The sequence below is a fragment of the Peromyscus californicus genome, unplaced genomic scaffold (genome assembly GCF_007827085.1).
Source record: "Peromyscus californicus insignis strain IS unplaced genomic scaffold, ASM782708v3 Scaffold_14__1_contigs__length_90479793_seg_2, whole genome shotgun sequence".
Lineage (NCBI taxonomy): Eukaryota > Metazoa > Chordata > Mammalia > Rodentia > Cricetidae > Peromyscus > Peromyscus californicus.
The window spans coordinates 53,578,560-53,603,424 of NW_026294436.1; the positions used below are offsets into that span (position 1 = coordinate 53,578,560).

The 24,865-nt window shown below is 46.5% G+C and overlaps 1 protein-coding gene across 6 annotated transcripts in view; it reads right to left on the bottom strand.

Moving 5' to 3' along the window:
- Positions 1 to 24,865, bottom strand: part of Pbx1 (PBX homeobox 1) — a 313,516-nt gene that overhangs the window by 281,160 nt on the left and 7,491 nt on the right. For 4 of the 6 annotated variants that reach the window (XM_052737516.1, XM_052737513.1, XM_052737512.1 and 1 more), the window contains exon 1: positions 24,378 to 24,747. The exons of the other annotated variants lie outside the window; for them this stretch is intronic. In XM_052737516.1, coding sequence (XP_052593476.1) covers positions 24,378 to 24,732 — 355 coding nt within the window. In that variant the 5' untranslated portion in view covers positions 24,733 to 24,747. Of the gene's footprint in view, positions 1 to 24,377; positions 24,748 to 24,865 lie in introns of those variants that run through there. 6 annotated transcript variants of the gene reach the window in all.

Below are 24,865 nucleotides of genomic sequence, written 5' to 3' on the forward strand. Positions count from 1 at the left end.
CAAGGGCTAATTCTGTGTTCTTTAGTGCACCTTTCATGCAGCTGTTGATTAACACTAAATAATAATGATGGTTATAATAGCGGCTGTCAATAATCATAACCATAACCATCATCACCATAAATAAGACTTCCCACTGGAGGTTTCCTGAAGCGGGTGCAGATGCTACAATTCAATGGGTTTGGAGCTATCCTAAGGAAAATCTCAGCTCAGCTGGGCAGTGACAATCAACAAAGGAAGCATTAGCAACATGTCAAAGATGGGGATTAAGGAATGGCTCATCTTCCCCTTTTGAAAAAACCAGGTAACTGACCTTGTTCTCCATTAAAGCTGCTCATCTTAGCCGGAAGAAGCATCATTCGTGTCTTCCTCAGTTGCTTTATGGCAGGCTTGTCACCGTGGAACCATTACTGAAAATGGCTCTCCTGGCACTGCCCACTTGGCATAGCAGAATAATTTGACAAGGGCACCTCTCATGGTTTCCAGGGATTCAGGGGGAGCGGTGCGGGGGGGGGGGGGGGATAATACTTAAATCCATAGGAACATGTAAGGGAAGTTCTGGGCAGTGATAACTCCATTCTACGGCCTTCTGCAAGACAGAAAATCCATGGCTTTCTACAATCCTACATTTTAGATATGCTGAGGAATCAGGAAGCTCTCTCGGTCACTGCAAAGCATAAAACAGAACTTTGGGGACAGACATGGGACTGTGGCAAAGCCTACTAATTGTGAAGCCCTCCCTAGCCTGAGCTGGAGTATCACAGGAGTAGAGTCATGTAAAATGATGAACAGACCTGGCTTCCTCATGATAAAAGACAAGTGAAAACCACACAAAGGGAAAAGTACTGCAGTGAGACTTAGGTCATTCCTATCCTTAATTAGCTCATCATACTTCGGAGAGTCAGCGTCTGAAATACATAGGACAGATCTGCAAGGTCCAATAAGAAAGCGTCTAGCCACGTGACTATTAAGTACTGAAAATAGTACTGTCTACATCGAAATTATGTAAAATGCACACCAAATTTTAAAATCTTAGTACAGAAAAAGAACACAAGCATCTCTAATAACTTCTATACTAGTTAAGAGTTGAAATAATATTTTAGATGTAGTGTAAAACACATTAAAATTAATTCTGTATGTTGCTTTTATTTGGGGGAATGCAGCAATTAAAGTTTTCGGAGTTTAAAACTTCCACTTAAGTTTCCAAAAACCTGCCGGCTTCTTTCCTGCAGCAATCTTCCCATTGCAAAGTACAAGTGTAGGGGACCTACACCCTGACAGAGCTAAAACGGGGCTAAAGTCACCTTTGATGTGTGAAGACAAAGGAAAGGGACTTGAAATAACCAAGGACCATGCAAACTGAGTTCTTATAGAAATAGCACTATGCCATGAACTCCCAGGGGATCCCAGGAAATAAAAGCAACTGGAATGGCGGGCAAAATGGAGAAAGGTGAGAAAAACTGAAGGCCTCCAAAGGAAGCCAACACCAGCTTCACATCCCCAACACAGAGAAAATGAAGCGCAAGGGACACCTAGAGAGCCCTGGAAAGCCAGGGGAGACACTAAGATAAGGTACGCAGCAGGTGTCTATTCCAGGGTGGGGGCATCTTTGTCCCCAGAGCACTCCGGCCTTTCTCCTTTTACAGGAAAAGAAGAGGGGCTGGAGAGATAGGTCAGCAGTTAAGAGCACTGGCTGTTCTTCTGGAGTACCTGGGTTCAATTCCCAGCACCCATGAGATGCCTTACAGCCAGCTGTAACTCCAGTTCCAGGGGGTCAGATGCCCTCTTCTGGCCTCCACCAGCACCAGGCACACAAGTGCTGCACAGGCATATATATGTATGTATGTATGTATGTATGTATGTATGTATGTATGTATGGATGGATGGATATAGGCAAAACACCCATATACATAAAATAATATACCTTAAAAAGAAAGAAAAGGCAAAAAAAATTTAAAAACGTAACGTCAGGCAGTTGTGGCACACGTCTTTTATCCCAGCACTTGGGAGGCAGAGGCAGGCAGATCTCCAGGTTTGAGGTCAGTCTGTTTTATGTGGTGAGTTCTAGGACAGCCAGGGATACACAGAGAAGTCCTGTCTCAAAAACAACAACAACAATAAATAAATAAATAAATAAATAAATAAATAAATAAATAAATAAATAAATGAATAAGTAAATAAAAAATAAATAAATAAATGAAAATTTAAAAAAAGAAAGTAAAAAAATCCAGCAGTATTTTTATGGTGTTTTGTCTCTTACTTCACCGTTTTTTTTTTTTTTTGGTTTTTCGAGACAGGGTTTCTCTGTGTAGCTTTGCACCTTTCCTGGAACTCACTTGGTAGCCCAGGCTGGCCTTGAACTCACAGAGAGATCCGTCTGGCTCTGCCTCCCGAGTGCTGGGATTAAAGGCGTGCGCCACCACCGCCCGTCTACTTCACCTTTTTTACAGACCTCAGAACACCGCTGGCAGAGAAGCCACATTTTTACGGATGAAAACAGAGTCGCATACAAGCTAAACACCTCTGTGGAAGTCACTGAACTAGAATGCATATAGAGAGCTCCCTGTCCTAGAGTCTTCCCAAAAGGAAAAGTGAGAGTGTAGCAGGGCAGATGCAGTCTCCTTAACCTTGCGGGCACAGCTTAATTCTTCTGGAAAAGTCGTGGTGTCTAGGGGGTTCATCCAGCATTTGAAAAATATATAAACGGTGGATGGTCCCAGTGATCCACTGACCTTCAAAAATTCAACAGCATAATAGTGTCTGTATCAACAAATAGATGTTAAGTTTAAAAAGAACGTAAGGTTACAAACTGCAGAGATGGGGAATTCTGAGTTTCTCCTGCCAAGTGACGGACAGAGAAACCCACCATAGTTGAGTGTCCAGGGGAGAAAGTTCTGGGAGCAGAGGACAGTGTTCAAAATCAGGAAGGCTGTGGAGGATAGGAGTGGTGGCTAGTGGAGGAAACAAAGATTCTACTTGGGTGCATGAGGTGGGGTGAGAAAGAGGAGAAGACCTTAGGGACCAGAAGCTTGGACAATGGACTGGGCCCCAAATCCTGTCTGGCTCCCTCAGCTATTGTGTGGAGGTGTCGGGCCAATTTCAGCAAAGTTGCTCCCTTTCCTTCTCCTGGAAGCAAACAAGATCATGCCCCCAGAGCCTCCCGCTGCTGCCTTCTAAGCCCTCCGGCACCTCAGTAAGAATGCAGGTACAAGAACAGGACCTCAGCTGCTTCCTTTTCTTGACACGCCTTCAAATCTGCACACCCTTGGGATATAAGTGGCTGGTAGGGAAGGAGCGAGACAGAGCAGCAAATGCTCAACACCGTGGAAGACTGCTTTGGGAATTCCCATGAGACGCACAGGAAGAGTGGGCACGGACACTTAGCGGTCCACGCTGCTGCCATACCCTTTCCCGGGATGCTGGAGTAAGTTGGAAAAGCCACTTCCATACATACCTCAGTCACAGTCGTCTCTATGAGGATTCCCTATCACTCTCGCTCTGAATCAGAGTTAGTACCTCACTTGGTTTAAACAAAGACCCTCCTCCCCTTCTCCCTCCAGTCTCCCAGCCCCCACCTTCCATCCTCCTTTTCCCCCCAGCCGCATTAACTACTCAGAAACACAGTCACTCCACTCTGACTTACTCAGGAATCACATTCTTAGAATAACTCATCAATTATACCTGTCAAGTTGCCAAAAGTGCCACAGGGGAGGTGGAAAGTCTAGACGGCATCTAACAGCAGCAACACCGTACCCCTGTTCATAGAGGGCCCCAACTTCGCAAATTGCCTCTTCCAGATCACAAGAAGCATACAGCCAGGGAAAGGCAGCCACCAGGGTTAGAATGTGGGCATGGTCACCAAGTCACTCGCAAGCCCAGGGTGGGGCACAGAGCTCTCCTTTCTTAACCCCTAGGATAGGAAAACATGTCTGTTAAGAGGATGTGAGCCTGGGTTAGGAAACACTGAGGAGACTTGTCACTGTACCGCTTAAATATGCGTACAAACTCATTGTCAATAAAAATGCTGCCAAGAAAGCAGTGCCATGACAGACATACTTTTTAATTAATTGGAAAGGATCATTAGTAATTAAAGCATTTATTGTATGCAAATGAAGCCCGCTACCTCTGAGAAGCTGGCTCTCTTAAACTGGATCAGCACTGGCACGGCTATCATTTCCACCAGGCAGCCCCCACTCTTTTTCTTTCTGTATTTATTTGCATGAAATGATTGAGAATCAGTTTACCCAGCATCCTTACTAATAAGATGTTCCTTTGATTCCAACCATTCTGGTGAGCGTCTCACTGGAATGACAAGGGTGCAGAGCTGTTTACTAAACTGACTGTAACTGAATCATTTGACCACTAAATAGTAAGGATTCTCACCTTAGGGTACTATTTTGTAGATTAGGAGATCATCCCGATGAAATTCAACAGATAGTCAGTGACAGAAAACCTCAGCAAGCCTTGAGGAGTATAATCACACATCCAAAGAGTCCCTCTCACTAACCTTCTTTGTTGAGTTTGGACATCTGTGATCAGAAGGAGAAACAGGACCCAAGAGTCCTGGCATGGTGGACCAATTCCCTATCCACTGACACTCCCAACCGCTGTCATCAGCCCATGGTGCAGGGCTATGTGAAGTCACCAGACCCCCCCTCCACCCCCCACATCCCAGGAGTCTATTACTTGCTGTGATGATTAGCATCAGCTGAGGAAAGGCAATAGCTCTCCTGGTCCCCGTGTCCCGTGAGAGTCCACATGGCTGTTCTCCCCATTACAGCTCACCAAAAACAGCACCTTTCAATTTAACTTCCTCCTCACTAATTTAGGCTCCATTATTCACTTTCCACCAGCAGCTTGTTTATGGGGGCTCAGCAGTCCTGACCTCAGGGGCACAGTGGGGGACGGGTGGGGGGGGCAGTGGTAAGAGTCCATAAAGCAAGCAGTTCAAGTGGGCAAGCTCTGGGCCTGTGGGCTCAGGGATGGGCCCCTCTGATGCTCCCAAATGGGGTCAGGAGAAGCACGGCAGTTTTTTCTTTTTGGTCTCACCTTCCCCAGTTAAAGCTGGCCGCATCATTTCTTCCTACTACTCTTGCTACATGAGGCTCAAGCTAGCAAGTCAGTTAAGATACTTTTTTTTTTAATCCAAGAAACAAAGACGTTGTAACTGGAATAGAAATTTAAACCATAGACTGGGGAGATGGCTCAGTCGGGGTGCTAGCCTTTCAAGCAGGTGGACCTGCGTTTGGTCCCCACAACCCATATTATTTCGAATGAAAATGTTAAAAAAAAAAAAAGGGGCTAGGCATGGTAGTGGCCTGGGGAAGTGGAGACAGGAGGATGAAGGGTTGGGGGAAGTGGGTGTGTGCGCCCAGCATTGAGTACTTAGTGAGTTCCAGGCTAGTGTGAGATGCTGTCTCAAACAGGTGAAGGACATCTAAAGCTAGCCATTGCAGCAGTCTGGCTTACACACACACACACCTACCCACATACAAACACATGAACACATGCACAAATACCCAATCAACAGATAGGAATGGAATCCACCTAGGTCACCAAGGGCTTCACTCTAAGACCTTGGGAAAGTCACTTCCCCTCCTCCCCAGCACCTCAGTCTGAGGAAAGAAAATCAGAAAGGTATCTGTCAGCCCCCTTCCTGGTGGTGACAGGTGGCTAATATCACCTACACCCTAAATACCTCGCAGGGATATGCGAGGATGGATGAGCCTGCATTACAGCCAATATTCTACTCCCTGGCAATAAACAACTCACCTTTTGGAGGTAAACGGGCTCTTCCCAGGGCATCAAGGGACCATTTAGCACTCTGGAAGAAGTAATTTGCTCTATGGTCCTCTGGTGTCCTGAAATGTGTAATCCACCTCCAAAAGGTGAACCCTGAGATCTCTGAGTATTTGTTTTCTCACTGTAGAATCCAGACGCCTGTGTGTCTGAAGAGGGCCACACAGGTACTGTCTCCTGGTCTGTTCTCTTCCCCCTTCCCAGCCCTTCCTCTAGCTGCTCAGCCTCTCCCCTCTCCTCGAACAGAAACCAGATGAAACCATTTGCAAACTTGGGACTGCTCAGTGTGTGCGTGGGGAAACTTAAACAAAAATCCTTTCTGGGGCCTCCGCTGCTGCCGCTGCCAGCCTCCTCCTCTTCCTCTCCCTCCTCTCCCTCCTCCCCCTCCCCCCCCCTTCCAGGGAAGTTAAAGGCCCAGCCAGTTAATGTGAACTTTCCTCCTCCCTCCCCCCACTGCCCCTCTCGCTGCTGGGTCCTGAGCATTTGATTCCTGTCTGTCACTGGGTGATGAGGACAAAGGGTGAGGAGTCAGGAAAAGGTCTGCGCCACTTTGTTCAGAGTCTGGATTCGAACTTTGGATGAACCCTCCATCGGAGAGGGGGGCTGGGGGGAGGAGAGAGAGGCCAGCAGGGAGAAACCGTCAGCTCTGGAAGCTCCAGCCTCAAAAAAAAGAAAAAAAAAATCTAGAGATCAAGATTCTCCTTAAACAACAGGAAAGGCAAAAGCTGTGTTAGGAGGGAAGAGACGGGCCGCTTCTGCTCCTTAGCTGAAAAAGGAAAGCATGTCGGGGTTGGGGGGTAGGGGGTGATGGGGGGGGCTAAGCTTCAGGAAACAGAAGGCTGGGGCAGAATTCCTTAACAAGGCTAGACGGCCCATGCTGTGGACTGCCAGCTAAGAGCCAGTTTTATCCCTTTTCCATCAGTCTTTCCCTTCCATCTCTCATTGACTCACTCATTCATTCATTCATTCATTCATAAACAGAAGGGAATTCCCAATAAGGACACAGTAGATCTGTAGACAAAGGGAAGGACGAGAAAAAGAGCGAGAAGCTGGGGACGGGGGAGGGGCAGCAGAGGAGGCAGAGCACACGGACTGCTTTTCGAAAAGTCAAAAACTAAAAAAAAAAAAAAATCTGTGCACACGTTGAGAATTACAAATTACTTCACCCTCTGCTTCAAAGCCCAGGGTGTTTAATCCTAAACCTAATTCTCCCTCCTCAGTATCTGTGGGCCCTTGCATGTACCAGCTGGCCACCGTGACGGCGGGGCTGATCCCAAGAATCCTAAACTATAATATTATCTCGAAAGAAAAAAGGAAGAAAGAAAAGAGTCATCAGCATGGGCCAGAAACCACTGGGAAAGCCAGTTTGTCTTCTCCGTGCTCGATAAAGGCAGAGCTAAGACTCTTTCTCCTCCACTTACTATTGATTTTCCTATTGTGCGCTATCGGCCTGGACGTCTCGCTCGCTCGCTCACCCGTGGGCCTTTCGGTCTGGAACCTCTCTGACCACACGTGGACAGGAGGGTTTCCAGCTTCTAGGGATGGCGTGCCCTCTTTCGCTCAACCCCTCTGCGCTGGTGCGGGCAAGATGGCATTGGGTTGTGCTGTCTGTCCCTTCTGGGGTTTTTTTTGTTGCTCTTGTTGCTTATCTGCCTTCTCTCTTCCCTTTGGTCTTAACTCCAGACTCTAGATTTCAATTTTAAAGAAACCCAGGTGCCCATCCATCCCAGCAGGGCAGGTGAATGGGGGCACCCTGGGGCCCCCAGAGCTCTGTCCCCTCCCTTCTTGTGTAGAAGTCGTTGTAGGTTCAGGGACTGAGCGTTGAGGAGTGGTGCTCCAACACCACGCACCCATCACCCTGTCTCTCCTGAGAACACTCTGGGGTGGTGTGTGTGAGGCTGCTTCCCATGTGGCTGGCCTGCTGCAGATGACTGCCACCTTGGTTCCTCAACTACACACACACACACACACACACACACACACACACACACACGCTCACACAACTGTGAAGAAGAGAGGCAGACAGATAAGTAAGTGAGATGACCATTCACTAAGTGCCCCGAGAAACAATTAGGAAGCGAATCCACACATTAAAAACTTCCTTTTCAGCAGGAGAATAAACTGGATGCACTGAGGAAGTATCCATGACGTCCTTGCTCTGTGAAAACTGGATACCCCAAGATCCTAGCTAACAACAGGAAAGACAGACAGAAAGCAGGTCAAAGATGGACGTTACGAAGGGCTCCTCACCCTAGGAAAGGGAGTGCCGGGAGTAGAACCCTGGAAAGGATCAGATAGAGCACACACACACAGAGCCTGGTCACTTAGAAATGAGACAAATCCCCAGAGTGTAAGCAGGGGCTCCACAACACCCTCCTCCGGGGCTCCTGGAAGCACACACATTGCTTCCACTGACAAGTGTACTTAGAACATACCATGCAAGTTACAAAAATCAGGCCCACACGTTTCTGGAATGAACACAAAAGACATCAGTACAGGGCTGGAGAGGTGGCTCCACAGGAAAAAGCATTTGTCATCAAGGCTGCTGACCTGAGCTTGATCCTTAGAACCCACATGATGGAAGGAGAGAACCAACTCTTGCAAGCTGAGCTCTGTCTTCACCATCGTGTGGGCTCTCTCTCTCTCTCTCTCTCTCTCTCTCTCTCTCTCTCTCTCTCTCTCTCTCTCACACACACACACACACACACACACACACACACACACACACACACCAATTAATTTAATTTTTTAATTAAATAAAAAACAGGAAAGACACCCAGTATACCTTACCCAAAGAAATGGCAATGATAGCATGCATTTGATGGTCTAGCTATGGGAGCCCATGAACTGTGACATGGGAACACCTACAGAGTGGAGCTGCCTTACCTCAGACATAGAATTTCTGTTGGCCCCAGCTCCTCATCATTCAATCCATCCATAAATCTCAGAGTTTTTGCTGAAATCAGGTGTGAGGTTGACACCATGTCATTCACTACAGAATCCAGCCAGACTGCTGCACTGGCCTCTCTGGACCGCTAAGTGCTACTTTCAAGTTTCTGTCGTGGGTAATAGACTCTATTCCCATCACCTAACCCGCAGTCACACCTCTGTGTCCGGGTCTCATGGGGGCCCCAACTCCGTACTCCCTATAGGCTCTACCAACTCTCTGTTTTGCAAGGTTTCTCCATCTGTGTCCTCCACATGCCTACCACCCTGTGACTTCTTCCTCTCCCTTAAGAGACACAAGTAGTTGTGACAGCAGGGGTTAGAAAAGAAACTTGAAAGCTGTGTGGTGCTTTGTAATTTACAAAGCACATTACATACACATCTCGGAGGAGATTCACAGCTCCCCAAGGTGAAAAATGCCTGAATAAAGAATACAGTCCATGCCCATGTGACATACAAGAAACCGTCCCGAGCGAGGTGGCCCTTGTTATTTATGAACTCTGCAAAACAGGCTTCATCGGGCGGCTCCAAATGGGTTTTCGTGTTCCCATTCTCCCTTGGAAATGAAAAGGGGAAGATGTTCATTTGTTGAACATTCATTATGTTAATAGTGCTGTGTTGGATGCTACTTGTAAGAGGGGGATGGCAACATTTCAGCCAAGCACACCCTCCTAGACATCAATGAAAGGGTGCACGTCTTCTCTCCCCAGATAGCATACCCCACTTTGTCTCCTGCCTACTTTTCTGAATCCATTAGAGAAATCGCTCCACCAGTAGAGAGGCTAAGCACAAGAGATGGCATCCTGAGCAGAGGGGATCTTAAGTACATTTTCCTATTGGTCTGGCTTAGGCAACAAAACTCTGAAAAAATTGTGGTTCTTGAAAAGTACCAACAAACACAAGGCAGCACCTGGCACCCAGGCACACATCAAGTTAGACGGCCTCCTTCCCTTTCACTTGGTATGCCCAGAAGGATCCATGTGATATTTGAATGACTGAATATATTGCTATCTATAAGCAGCACTTCTTCAAGGGATGTTAGAGAGAAGAGCCCACATGTTAAAATGTATTTAGTTACATGAGCAGAGGACAATGTTTACCAACTGAAAGGCCATATATAAATGTATATTAAAAAAACACCACCTACCATATATAGGTATCTATCGATAGGTATGTAGAGCTCTTAGCTGCTGGGATAGCAAAATTAAGGGGAGTTTCTTGGCAATGGAGGACACAGATGAGAAATCTCAATGGTCTGCGGTTCTGAAGAATGAGAAACAAAAGCCCCCACTGAAAAGAATCCCAGACAAGACCTGCTTCTAGTGGTCTCCAAACCAAGCCAAAGGGCATACCCTCCTCAAAGCCTGTGAGATCGAGATCGTTGTTCACTACTCAAGACGCTTAACCCCTACCTCCCACCCACCCCCCTCCCCCGCCCTAGGACAAGACTCAACAGGAAAGCCACAAAAGGAACACAGGACTCAACACTGAAGGGGGCTGGGGAGAACCAGGTTTGTGGGGCACAGAGTTCCTTATTACCCCTTGGAGTCATTAGAACTGCATCAGGACTGGGGAAGGGGTGTCCCCAGGGCCTGACCCTGAGAAGTGACAGCCAAGTTTGAGATATCACAGACTCTGTCCCCGCTAGGAATTTCCATGGGGGGGGGGGGTTGGGGGAGAGTGGGGACAATCTTTCCTTTACTCATCCCCAGGGAGAGGTTTAAATTACACGTGTTCACAGTGGAGGGGGTGGGGGGAGGTGTGCTGATGAGAGTCCCCTATTCTGTTACAGTATTTCCTTAGCCTGAGGTTCTATTTTGCTTTACCTTAAATAAATAAAATTCTACTTTCATTTTTTGGGGTTTTGCTTTGTTTTGTGTTTTAGTATTATTATGAGACAGAGGAATACTTTTCTACCATTCCAACTTGATGTGCAGGGGAGAAAAGTAAACACATTAGTACAAGCAGACAGAAAGTTGGTGTAATCTGTGGAGTGGGGATAGAAGGGGAAAGACGGACCATTTGTGAATGGGGATAAAAAGAAGGTACTGAAACTTGAGCCCTTCATTAGAGAAGCAGCGTCCCCTCCCACCTCCGCCTCTCAACTGAAAGGGTCTGTCTAGCCAGCTTCCTAAATCTGATTATCACTTGTCTTTACACGGTTCTCATGTGTCCCCGTGTGCACACTTCCCACCCCATCATCTCTTCCACAGAAACCCTCTCACACTTCCTAACCCCGAAGTCCAAGATCACAGCTTAGAGCACAGAGAAGCTATTCAACAACTCTTTCCCATTCAATAACAGGCTGATTAAACCACAAGCCTCGCTGGGCATACACATCATTGAAGTGATCCAACAAGGCTAAGAGGTATTTCTTTCCATCCTATAGCTCCCTTCCACTCATCACACCCAAACCTACATAAAATTTATACGCTGGCACCCTTCAGGCAGAGAACAGTGATTTTGGAAACAATTTCTTAAGATGTTCAGTATAAAATAATTAAATCCAAAGTAGATGGAGATAAATTATCCGTGACTTGCCCTTCTTTCTCTCGCTCCTCTATTAATGTTTGTTGAGCATCAAAAATATATATTGGGAGCCTGGAGAGATGGATCAGTGGATATGGGCACTGGCTGTTCTTCCAGAAGACCCAAGCTCCATTCCCAGCACCCACATGAAGGCTCCCAGCAATCTGTAGGCATAGTTTTAGAAGATGTGATGCTCTCATCTGGCTTCCAAGGACACCAGGCACACAACTGGTGCACAGACATGCATATAGACAAAATACCCATACACATATAAAATAATTTAAACACACACTTACATATAATACACTGTCTCGAACAAGCAAAGGGACTACAAAAGCCTGGATAGCTAGGAGTTTAGTATCTCCAAGCTGAAGCTCACAGTCTCAGCAGTGAATGGGTTCAGGATACACCTTGAGAGCACACTGCAGGTGGGCTAAGTACTGTTCCACATTCTAGTCCCCCTCAAAAGCTTGATCAAAGCTGTGCTGAGTGCCTTTCTCCCAAAGGTGTGCAATTTGAGAGCAAGGTCCAATCTTGCTTTTGCTTGCTTTATACCACTGATGTGAGTGAAATGGGAAGCCGAGAAGGGAAACAGGAGAAAGGGAAATCAGATGAAAGTCTCTGTTGTAAACGTATAAACAACTAACCCACTCCAGTCGAGAGCTGATGGAGTCATCATTAGCCTCTCAAGTCTCTGTTTCCCATGTATGTTCAAGTCTGCCCCTCCTGGTCTTGGGATTCATGCTTATCTGTGAGTCACTTACCAGGAATTGGATGGAGGTGGGGGGGTGGGCAGGAATCCAGCCACAACTCTGGTTGCCTAGGATGCCCAGTCAAATCTGCTGGGTTAACAGTACATTGAAAAAGGGTCCACACCCACTCTCACCCTGTGACCTGGGGACCGGACTGACTTCCTCTAACAGAACTGATGTGAAAAGACAAATCTGTGACAGTCACAAGTCCTCTTAGAGGTAACCCCATCCTGGAGGTTTCATTCCCCACCTCTCCTGACTGAAAGGAGTCAACCCCCAATCTCCAAAAGGACAGGTGAGCTATATTGTGCAAGTATTTTAAACAATCTTACAAACTGTTTTACAAAAGATGGGATGTTTATACCCCTATAGGACAATTACCTACCCAATAGCTCCATCCTTATGTTTATTTTTAGCAGATCATAAGTTTTTTAATAATCTATTTATTTTTTATTTTATGTGCATTGGTGTTTTGCCTGCATGTATGTCTGGGGTCCCCTGGAACTGGAGTTACAGACAGTTGTGAGCTGCCATATGGGTGCTGGGAATTGAAACCGGGTCTTCTGGAAGAGCAGTCAGTGCTCTTAACTGCTGGGCCATCTCTCCAGTCCCATGATCATAAGTTTCTTAATGGTATCTAGGCCAAGATTATTTAGTATCCACTGCTGTGTGGACATTAAAAGCTACAGCAATTATTTTCAAGAAATTAATAGTCTAATGAGGAAAATGGATCACAAACCAATAGTTATAATGGAGGGAGGTCTGTAAAAAGGGCTTCAGTAGAATATAATCATTTATTTATTATATCCTCAAGAATGATGCCCATTGTGTCGCTTTTGGAATCTTCTCTGCTATACAGCAGTAGGGAAGAAATTCTGCACAGGGGAAAAAAACCTCTGCTTTCCCTACCCAACTTATTCATCTTCAATCCTATTTTTTTATTTGAAGTGAATTTTTTTTTTTTTTGGCTTTTGTTGCTAAGAAGAACCAAGTCAAAACTGTGGTCAGTGTCTCTAGAATCTGAGGTGAACAGGTACTCGGTTGATCCAAAGAGACAGGCTGGGAAGTCACTGAGGAGGAAGGGTGGCAGACATGCAGTTTTGCCAGCTAACAATCACTCGCATTTTTCAAAAAACCTTTTCACTTTTACTCAGTAAAGTCCCTTGCACAACGTGCACAGTTTACTTAGCTGCTTGAATCCCTCATTGACGTGAGGTGAGCAATAAGTAAACAAGAGATGCATTTCTGCTCAGAAAGAGAAGACAATCTCATCCCTGAGCATATAATCAACGAAAAATGACAGGGTGGAGGCGTAAACACAAGGAAATCCCAAATGGCACGTGGGTATTAAGCTTGGGTAGTATGATTAAAGGTGAATTTATTTCTTCTCTTGTAAAAATCTCCTTTTTGAAGGTCTTCTGGGTATGGTACTGTCTTCTAAACAATAAAGTTACACATAGATGTCTAGATTTATCATTGTTGTTACTAATCTGTTCCCTTCCAAGACCTGAGATGAAGAACAGAGAGGCAGGACGATGATTGGTCATCTCTACAAAGCTGGGCCTCCCCAAAAGGTGCAAACTGGCTGCTCTCTGGGCCACCTAGATTTCTTGGAAAGCAGATGTTCCATCTTCAAAAATCACGCACGCACGCACGCACGCACGCACGCATGCACGCACGCACACACGCACGCCCGCAATTGTCCCAGAGGAAAGAAGAGGGTTTTCTGTTGAGACAATGGTGAGTGTGGAACTAAAGAGTCGGGACTCTTCAGCAGCACCAAGGAGACTTCATTTTGCATCAAGTAGAATCACTGAAGGGCCTTGATGCATCAGGCTCCACAGGAGGCTGAGAGAGAATGAAGGCAAGGCCAGGAAGTGTTTGCAAGAATAAGGCCCCCACGCCGCCCGCCATCTGATGGGTTTCTGTCAACATGGTAAGTTTCTGAGAGGGAGCTAGAGAAGGTAGTACACAAGCAGGGATGGTCAACTTAGCTGGAGACATCTTGTAAAGAGTCATACTCACTGGATGAAAGGAATCAGGCAAAGACCTAATGAAAATCGGCAACAGGCCCAATGAGGAATTTGGTCTTAACCCTCTTTTCCTTAAGTTTTGCTGCAAGGACAGCCCTGGGGCAGGTCAGTTTTTAAAGCCAAGGAAACAGGACCAGAGAGGAGTGGAGAAAAATCATCTGCTATTTAGACAACCAGGTAGGATTCCTGAGTTTCCCCAAAGAATCACCACCACCTGAAGGGTCACTTCATGGGGACAAATGCTTTTGGAGAACAAGTTGCACTGAGCACAACAGGTCCCTGCTCAGCTCCTTAGGCAACTGTGCATCTAGGGGATTTCCTTAAACTGTGAGACTCAATTCCCTGTCTCTGAACATTGCAGTAAGAACAGTAGCTCTGCCTAAAGCAAGGGCTCTGGCACACCCAGTCACTGTTCTGAGGTGTGGACAGAGGTCTCGGTTCCACTGGAAAGTGAGGACCCCACTTCTGCTGACATTTTCTATTCAGTTTCACTCACAATCACTATCCTGCCAGTCTGCCCCTCACCCACCTCCTCAGCCCCACATCTCCTGAGATCACTCAGAGGACACGCAAAAGCAACAGCTTTTCCATCTACACAGCCCGCCACTTTCCTTCCTTGGTTGACAGACGGACAGACAGACTGTGAGCTTGCATGTTCCCAGGGCCAGAGAAGCCTCCAGGGCCAGTCTGTCCTGGTAACTACCCTGAACAGGCTCCCAGACCAGTTTTGATGCAAAGAGACAGGCAGCTCTTTTCTTACCAGCAGAAGGGCTGGGCAGGCCACAGTGGGAAAGCCATCACCCCAATTATCATAAACCTGAAGGAGACAGGTGGTCTAAAGCAGGAGGCCTCAAGGAGCCTTAAGTGAATTCAATGTCTTCTCCCAGCAGGGAAGGAGACTAAGAAACTCGAGAGCTGTGGAAGGGAGGGTATGAATGTGAAGGATGAAGCTAACCATGAAAATTTAATTTGTTAAAATAATGACTAGAGAATGACAGATAATGCACAAATTGTCTACATGCATTTATTAAACACATAATAAATGTGCATATGAGTATATACATATTATATGTGTGTGTGCACCATGATAAAAATTAATTCCACCTTCTAGGGCGCATCATTGTTTGTCTCCCTGCTAGCAAGAACCCTGGAGCACAGAGGCAAATTTCAGCTTCCTCTCTGGCAGATGGAGGCCATGTAGCTTAAGCTGCCCAGGTGAGCAAATGTCACCGAATACCTATTTGGAGGGTGGTAAATTCCAGCTATCTCGGGGAAATGCCAAGTGGTCTCAGGTCACAAGTTTGGCAAATAGCAATTTGGAACGGGGGGGGGGGGGGGGCCCAGGGGAGAAAAAGAACAAGAGTATGAACGGGGAAAGAAGAAAGGAAATGAAGGAGGTTACTGGAACAACAGGCAAGGCCCCAAACACAGTCATTTCTCAGACTGCCTACGCATAAAATGAGAACCGTTTGCTTCCAAGCCAGGGTGGCCACGAACTTCGGCTCTGAAGACTTTTATAGCCACATTCCTGGTCCTAAAGAACACGCCCCACTCATATCTACAGGCTTGAGTCAGCTGCCCATGGTACAGTGACTGTGACCCTGACTTAGGCACCCCATGGGGCTGTGAGCTCCTTGAAGGTAAGGGCCATGATGGGCACAACCCTGTTCCCACTCTTTCACAGTGATCCGTCCGTCCGTAAGGCAAGCTTCATAAACATTTGTCCACGACGAAAGCAGTAAGTAGGCGGAAACAGAATGTGGACTCTTCAGCCATGTCAAGCCACGCCAAGACCTAAAACAAACACTTCGAGACTGAAAACATCAACCCAAATCGGGGGGAGAGTTTAACTTTTCCTTTCAACCTGCAGTTTCCCCACAGATGATGTCTACAAACATCTGGTGAAGCTCACTAATAAACAATGCAACCTTGCATGGCCTCCTCTCAAGAAGAGCAGTATTCATGTGGCAGTCAGTATTGCAGAGAGAGAGAGAGGTGGGTGACGACAAGGGGACCTTGGCATGTCAACTCGTCTTGGCATACTTAGGCCAAACCAGAGCCACAGAGCCACGTATTTATTTCCTTTGCACTGATGAAAACCAACTAAGAAGATACCAAAACATCCCAGCCAGTGACACAGACACCCAGAAAAAGGCGGCAGGGGTAACTAACCACCTCACTCCCTCTTCCATTGTAACTAGGCGGCTGTTACTACTGTTGCTACCCCTGCTATTTTAACTACACCTGTACCAGTTCACGTAACATGTGAACTCGTGCCCGGCACCACGACCCTTCTATCCTCTGCCCCAGGGCACAGGGAAGAGAAACAGCCTGTGGAATTAATAACAGGCCTGGTTCTTCAGTGGGCTGGTCCAACACTAGGCTCTTGAAAATTTATGGAGAGAATTAAGTCATAGATATTTTTCCTAGTTGGGAGGCAATCCAACCTTGCTGACTTTCTGTCTCACCACATGGATGCAATGCTAAGTTTTGAGGGGTGGCGGGGGTAGGGGGGTCACCTCACGATGCTGTAGAAGAGCAATAATAGAAAAGCACACTGATCCATTGAAGAATAGCAACCTCAGACCAAGTATGTCTTTCCAAGTGTAACTTTCGAAGAAGAAAAATAAAGGAATGGGACTTTCGGCAGGAGCCCGATGACAGCCCTTTCCTGCCCTGGCTCCAGCAGGCTAGGTGGGGGAGGAGACGCAACTGTGTGCACTGAGCCCCAAATGAGTTGTCTGGCTTCTAAAAACTGGCCCACATCAGGCAGATAGCAGCCCCTTTGCACAAGTCTCTGAACCAAGGCAAGCGGCCATGTAAGAAACCAGGGAGGACAGAAGGCCTGGAGCCTTCCCCAAGTGTTTGAGAAATCACACCAATCTTTGCAAAAACAAACGTCAAAGCTGTTTAAAGCACATCAAGGTTCTTCAGGTTAAAAACTTCCCCAGGGGAAGGTGCTGCACTCCCCATAATAGCTGAGAGAGACAGAAGGTAAGACGGGGAGGCTTGCACAGTAACTTCATGTTCTATGATTTAAGCCAATTCAAGAGCTGAAGCAACCACGGGGATATTTATTGACCAGAGCTGAAACGGAGCCAACTAAAAGAGGAGCTGCAAACTGACATGCACGCAGGCAGACCCCAGCCCCCTTCTGGATCTCACTTCTGTATGCAAAACCTCCAGGCCTGCATTGTCCATTAGGAAAGTAGCACCCATCGCAGGAGACACGCGCAGGAACAACGGCACTGAGTAGAGATCCTGGGGGCCCTGCTGCTGTGGTGGGGGGAGTCCAGCCCCGCCTTGAAAGTGTTCAGTGAAGGAAGCAAGATTCCCGAGAAAGAGGATCTTCTCTGGAGAGGCAGTTATCTCTTGTCACCCTCGAGGTCAGCCCAGAGGGGTGAGAAAGCCGTTCTGCAAGCCCTCCACCCCACCCGGGCTGATCCTGATCCTTGGCCTCACCAGCCAGGCACAGGAGGAAAGCAAACATGTCTTAACACCAGGCAGGCCCTGGGTGCACAATCCCAAGCTTTGCAGATAGGCGCTGGGGACTCAAGATGGGGCCCTGAGCATCCACCAACTAGCCAACCAGCCTCCCTGTGCTCCCCTCCCCCCCCCCCCCCCCCCCCCCCCGCCCCTGCACAGCTACCACAGGGTTGTACCAGGCCAAGTCCATAGACTTGTGATGACCCAGCCCCTACCCCAGAATACAGGACACACCCCAGGGCTTCTGCTAGGCTTAGATCCCCACATGAGAAGATCATGTCTTAGAAGTACCTGTCCTCAGGTCACCAAAGTCCTTCACCAACCCTTAACTTCCTCCAACATCCCGGATTTCTCTTTTCTACCTGATTAGGTCAAAACACTTTCTCATCTCTTGAATATTCTTGTTTGTTGTTGGGTTCTCATTCTCTCTCATTCTCTCTCATTCTCTCTCATTCTCTCTCTCTCTCTCTCTCTCTCTCTCTCTCTCTCTCTCTCTCTCTCCCTCCCTCCCTCCCTCTCTTTCTCTCCTTCATTTTTTTCTTTCCCCCTTCATAGGACTTAGCTCTAAACACCACACCATGACTTCTCCCTCCTGTCTGCACCACATCACCACCCACCAGCACCCATCCAAGATTTTCCCTCCTAAGGGCTTGGAGATGATTACTGACACCATAGCAAGGAGGCCGCACAAAGGCGAGCTGAGCCCAGATGCTGGCTCTTTGTTTTTAACTGTGTGTTAATGTAGGCTTTGGGCGGGGGGGGGGGGGGGGGGGGGGGGGGGGGGGCAGGAGGGGATGGGAAGGTCTGGCCTCTGCTTGCACCTCTGCTTGCACCGTGAGCGTGTGGTGAGAAATTAGCCCTCAACTCTCAGAGCTACCTGCACAGCTATTTCTGAAGGATGTCGGCCAGGCTCTCAAGGAGGCTTTCTTTCTTTGTTAGGGACAAAATATAAATGCCAAGTTTCAGCCCTATTAACGATGGTAATTGTTAGAAGTCTCTGACAGTGGCAACACTAGAGATCTCAAATCATCCAAAACCCTCAGGGAAAAAAAAAAAAAAAAAGCCCCACTACTCTCTTCCTAATTTAGCCCAGACCAGCGGGGAAATGTATTCCTTTGAGCTGCTGGCAGATTCAACTAGTCTGAAAGCAAGACAAAATGTCAACTTTTCTTTTTCTCTTTCTGTCCACACTTCTGCAGGCAAAACCAAGCATCTTTCTAAAAACAAAACAAACAAACAAACAAACAAAAAACACAAAAACCTCACTTTAATAAAGTTTCCTGAAGTTTCACTGACAGGTAGGTGGGATGGCATAAAGGCCACCAAGTCACTGTCCAGGTGGAAACCAGACTCAGATTTCCAAACTTCCTGGACTTGACTTCATGAACACAGAAAGGTCTGCATCTTCCGCTCATAAGTTCCTATCTGGGATTTCCAATCTAGGATCCCTTAGTTACAAATACATAATAAGCATGAAACATTTTCGGGAGTTGCCAAGCCAACAAGGTAAGCATACTGGCCCCCAGCCGAATACTTCCATCATAAACATTTTTCAAATTCCACCACTTTTTTTTTTTCCACCCTCTAGTTTGTCTTATTCAATTCAACTTGATTGATGGAAGTAGCTGTAACATCACCATAACCAGTTTTACGTGACTGCCTAGAAAAGATACAGGGATTCCCAGGCTAAATTAGGACCACCATCACAATGAGAGAAAATTCTCTCATAAATGCTTAACCTGCCTCCCAGTTTGTGTGCCTAGGCTTGGGAAGGGAGTCATGTTGGGACTCACAGCCTGTAGAATGTAGGATCAGACTGATGGTTCTCTATATCCACCCAGACTAGGAAAGCTGAGAGCCGAAGATAAATGGGTATTCTCAAAATGACATACTAACATGGAGGCAGAGAGCACCCGACTTGAAGGGCGATGCTGTGGTTCAGTCTAGCAGTTCTGTCACCTATAATTCCTCTGACTTGTTCCCATTCTGCTGCAGCTAAAGATAGCAAGAGGGCTGTTTGGCCCACTCAGTTATTTTAGGGAACCTCAGAGGATTTTGTTAGGGGTAGAAAACCACAGATGAGCAATTGTAGAGAGAAATGACTTAGAAAGACAGAGAAGATGGTGTGGGGGGGGCTGGCTTCGTCCTAGGTCATGGTAGTGTCCGCTGATGGGTGCAGGGTACAAGAATCCTCTCACAAGCCTTCCCATATGTGGCCAGCCAGTTTCACCAGCTACAGACCCACCAGATCCAGTCTGAGAAAGGCTAGCCACTTCTCCCTCAGAGTATAAAAAATTTGCCTAAAACTCGGGAGGCAGAGACAGGCAGATCTCTGTGAGTTCAAGGCTAGCCCGGTCTACAAAGGAAGTTCCAGGACAGCCTGCGCTGTTACACAGAGAAACCCTGTCTCGAAAAACAAAACAAAATGAAAAAGAAAGAAAGAAATTTGACAAAAGTGGGGAGAAAATATTCCTTCAGATAGCCATTCAATGTTGGGCTGCCCAACAAATACGATAGTAACACTCAGCCATCAAGCTGAGAAATGCAACCTGGTGAATTAAGATGCACTCCACATGGAATATATACACTCCATTTCAAAGTTGCACTACAAAGCAGAGCCCCAATTAGCTCCTTAACATTTAGGGCAATTGCTAGTTGAACACATTTAGGTTAAATGAGATGCAATTCTGAAGTTTACTTTACCTGTTTCTTTGTATTTGTTTTTTTATTGTTTGTTCTTTTGATGGAGCAAACTTAGATGGTTAAATACACACACACACACACACACACACACACACACACACACACACACACATCATCATCATCATCATCATCATCATCATCATCATCCAGAACAGCATAGGACTGGGTGCAGAAAGTGTGTATCAGGTGGACAAGTACAAAGAGCATAGTCACCATTGTGACAGCCTCCAAAGTCTTGGCTGAGGTGACCAAACATCACATAGTGAGATGGGGCTGTAACCTGGGAGAGAGGCAGTCAACATCAGGTACACCGATTCTGAAAAATAATAGTAGCTGCGATTAATTGAGCACAGGCACTGAACGCTGCGTTTCCTCGTGTTGTCCTGTTTAGTCTGTCAAGCGAGCCTGGGTCCTAGGTATTATTTTCACTACAGATGAGGAAATTGATGCCCTGTGAAATCAAATAACTAATGCAATTTGACCCGGTTGGTTTGACTGCAAGTCCATGCTTTAGCATTCTAAGTTGCTACTGAGAATTGCTGCTGTTTTCCAAGTGTCTTCCTCCCCAGGGATGTGGCATATGTTACTCCAGTGTTAGAGACTTGTTGCTTTGGTTCACCTCACTCTTTAGCGCGCTAACAGTTCTGAGAGAAGTTCCATGGAAATCCTGATCGTGAATATTTTGTGTAAAATAAACTTTTCAAAGTATGCCCTTTTTCACTGAGCTTAAAGACGGACTCAAGGATGGGAGAAAGCACACAATAATATCCTCAACTTGGAAAGAAAGAGTTCTGGTCAGAGAAGGGTGTAAAAAAACCGAATGGCTCAGAGGGCTGAAGAGAAAACCCAGTCTCACGCATAGCAGGACTCAAGAGTATGTCTACTGCAACTGTGCATTAAATCAAACAGCTGATTTATTATTTTTGTTGGTTTGTTTTGAAATACTGTACCCACTGCAGGGACTCTGAAAAACATTTTGGCATGTCCTCATATCAAATCTAGCCATGGTTACCAAGTGACCTACCATTGCCCCTCCCAGGTTTATCGAAGACATACACCCCCACGTATACGTACACAGCAACGGTTTTCACAACAGCCAAAAGGGGGAGACAACCCAATTGTCTATCCACTGATGAATGGATAAACAAATGTGTCATATCCATTCAGTGAAATACTATTTGGCTGGGAAAAGGTACGAAGAGTTCTCACATGTATGTTGAACCGTGGACAAAGCTTAAAAACAGGTAAAGTCATGAAGTGAACGGTACCATGCACAGAGGCAGAATCTGATGTCAGGGGCTGTTAGGGTCCAGACAAGGGAGAAGGAGACACGGCCCAAGTGGTAATGGGTACTAGGTTGGGAGAGGACCCAAATGATCTAAAACTAGACTGTGGTGCTAAGGGCAGCTCTGTGAAAACACCAAAACCCACTGAACTGTACTCTGTGTACAGGTGAATTTCATGGTATATAAATTACATTTCAAACATATGCTTAAAAGAATAACATGAAGAAGCAGTAGCCTGATGTGTGTCAAGAAACCAATCTCTGTGACGAAGATGGTATGTCTCCTAAATACAGAACAGATTGGGAGGCTAGGGAAAGGTCACGTGGTTCTGACTTCTTCTTATGAAGTTCCCACCTTGAAGTTTGGCAGGTTGAACAGAGGAATCTGGGCATGCTCAGAGAAAGCCTTTTCACTCTGGATGCACTGTCTTCAGGAGGTGCTGCTGGGGGAGCATATATATCTACAGCACAGGCAATTCTAGCTAGCTAGGTGGTGGTTATCTGGGAAGAACATGATTAAAAGTCCCTGTCTTTCCTCTTCATCATTCTGTATCCTGCCCTTCTTCTGGCTAAACACAGCTAATTCTCACTTGAAGAAAATACGTGAGAAACAAAAGACGCTACCCTTAAATTCAGCAATTTTTCTCTTTCAAGCATTGGAATTGGCTCAGCCCTTTGGGACCATCTGGTGGAGGTCTCTCTCTTTCATGTAAGAAAATAGGGCCAGAAACCATAAAACCTGCCGGCCCTGGATGTTTACACCAGGCACTGTAATTTACATCTACTCCCTCATTTAATCCTCCCAGTGACCCTTCAACATACATTCAAGCTTGGGAGGGTACTCAGGAAAAGGATGGCATACACCCAAGTGTGGGTATTGGGGTCTCAAAAGAGGATCACCATAGCAACAGACAGGTCACCATAGCAACAGATAACTATCAGATTATTCAGAGAGGTATCACTGTGACCTTTATTTTTATAAAAAAGCAAAATAAGTCTCAGAGAAGTCTAGCAACCTAAATAAGGTCACACAGCAAAAAAGAAGCAGATCAAGGAGGCTGGCTGTAGAAACCAAGTAGTTAACTGCCAACAACTGTCACAGTTTCTCCTAAAATTAAGGAATTTGCCTGTGGTCTTAAAATTGGTTAGTTGTAAGTGTGCAGCCAACAACAAGGATGAGGGCATCCATCCCAACATTCCCTTATTGACAGTTTTCAGATGTAGGTAAAGCTTTAGGCCATAGCAAAAGAGATGGACTTTGACCCCACAGAGCCTTGGTTTTCACTCCTACTGAGACAGAAAGGAGCTTCTGGCAGGTCACTAGTGACCTTGTTCTGCCATCCCGGGCGACAGACAGGCTTTACAGTCCCATGACAATCTACACCTGTACCTTTCACACCCTGGCAGCCATCTTGCCAACCGATAAGAAATGCTGTCTCTGAGCTGCCAAGGGGCCAAAACATAGACACTCAGAGCCCGCCCCCACCCCCAGAAAGGAACTGTCCTCTCCCATCCTAACAAGGCAGCAGGCACATGTTTCCGCAGTCTCAAGGGGTTGATGAAGGGCACCCTGAGAGGGTCCCTGACAGGAAGCCAGTGAAATTCACACAAAATACTCAGGGATCCTGTATCCACTCTGTTCCTAGGTCTTGCCACAGCATCTCAAGTTTAGGACTAGGCTGGAGCAAGAACTGGTGTATTCCCCTAATCCAGGTTAGCAAGGCAACAGAAAGGAGCCGGGACTTGGGGTGATTAAAAAAAAAACAGAAAGGAGGCATGGTTGCCTGTATGTACCCTTAATCCCAGCATGTGGGGTGCAGAGGCAGAGGCGGGTGCATCACCAGGAGTTCAAGGCCAGCCTGGTGTATATAACACATGACTCGTTCTCAGGCAGCCAGAGCTACACAGTGAGACCCTGCCTCAAAAAAAAAAAATGTAAAATGTTCACATTGGCTATTATAACAAGTCTGTGACTATGAGATCTTTTCTCAAACAAGTAAATACAAATATAAAGATAGATAGATAGATATCCATATATGTATGTATATATGTATGGTTACATACACACTTACATATATAAAACCAAGTTCAAACATTATACATCCTTCTAAAAGACATTGAGGCTCAGCTTTCCAAAGGAAGACATACAATGTAGGTTCAACAGAAGCCAGGGGCCAGCGAGGTGACTCTGACGGTAAAGGAGCTTGCAGCTCAGCCTGACACCTGAGTTCCATCCCCAGAGCCCATGTGGTGAAAGGTGAGAACCGATCCCTGAAAGTTGTTCTCTTACCCCCACACATCTGTCATGGCACTCCTCACCCCACCTCACCCCCACAAATAAATACATCAATAGAATTTTTAAAAAAAAATTTCAGGTGCCAGAGCTCTGTTTTAAAAACCTCCCATGCCTTTGTGTTTACATATGCCAGTATCTAGTCTGGGTCTGTTTGCTTGTTCAGGGCTATTTCTGTAATTTTGCCAAGAATGAGAGAAAATTTATGGATATCAACAGAACACGGAGGCAAAGCCTTCCAAAGACTGGGCCTCCGGTTCCGAGCTGAGTCCTTGAATCTCCGGTAGATCTCAGACTCTCCCACATTATGCACACAGCACACCAGTCTGCAGCCTGTCTGCAGCTCCTGTACCTCTAGGTCTGGCGGCTTGTCCCTTGCACACGGCCTCTTGCAGAGTCTCCATGCAAACTGTCTCTCAAGTTCAATTCAGATTAGAAAACAAGTAACACACAACCCCCCCCCCCCCCACCCCATCTCTTTTGAGAAGCTATCAGCAAATCATACTCTATACCCTCTTCCTACGTCTCTAGAGCTCCAACGTCTGGAAACTCACTGTCAAGGCACAGGAAGATACCGAAATACCAGGAGACACTCTCTCTCAGAGTCACACTGCAGGTCCACAGTCTGTGTGCATCACTGTGAGAGGTGGTTATGGGGTAACGTTGTGTTGGGAACTCTCCTTCATTTGCTGCTCTTTCCTTTTGAGCCCTTTCTACCCCGGAATCCAGCTCCAAAGGACCAAATTCGCAACTCCTCAGCTGTATGTTTTTAAAAGGTTTTGCAGTTGCTAGGCCATGAATGTGAGCTCCTCCAACACTCCCACCCAGCTCCAAAAGGGACCTGATGGGAGGCTGCTCCAGACTGTCCACAGCTATTTCAGTCTTGTTCTGCTTAAGGAACAAGGTCATTGGTGTTTTTTGAAGTCACACACAGCTTCCTTCCACAGTTAACCCCCATTACACACACACACACACACACACACACACCACGAGTCTCCAGTTGTTCAAAGGGAAGAGAAAAGAAGTAGGGGTCCCATCATGT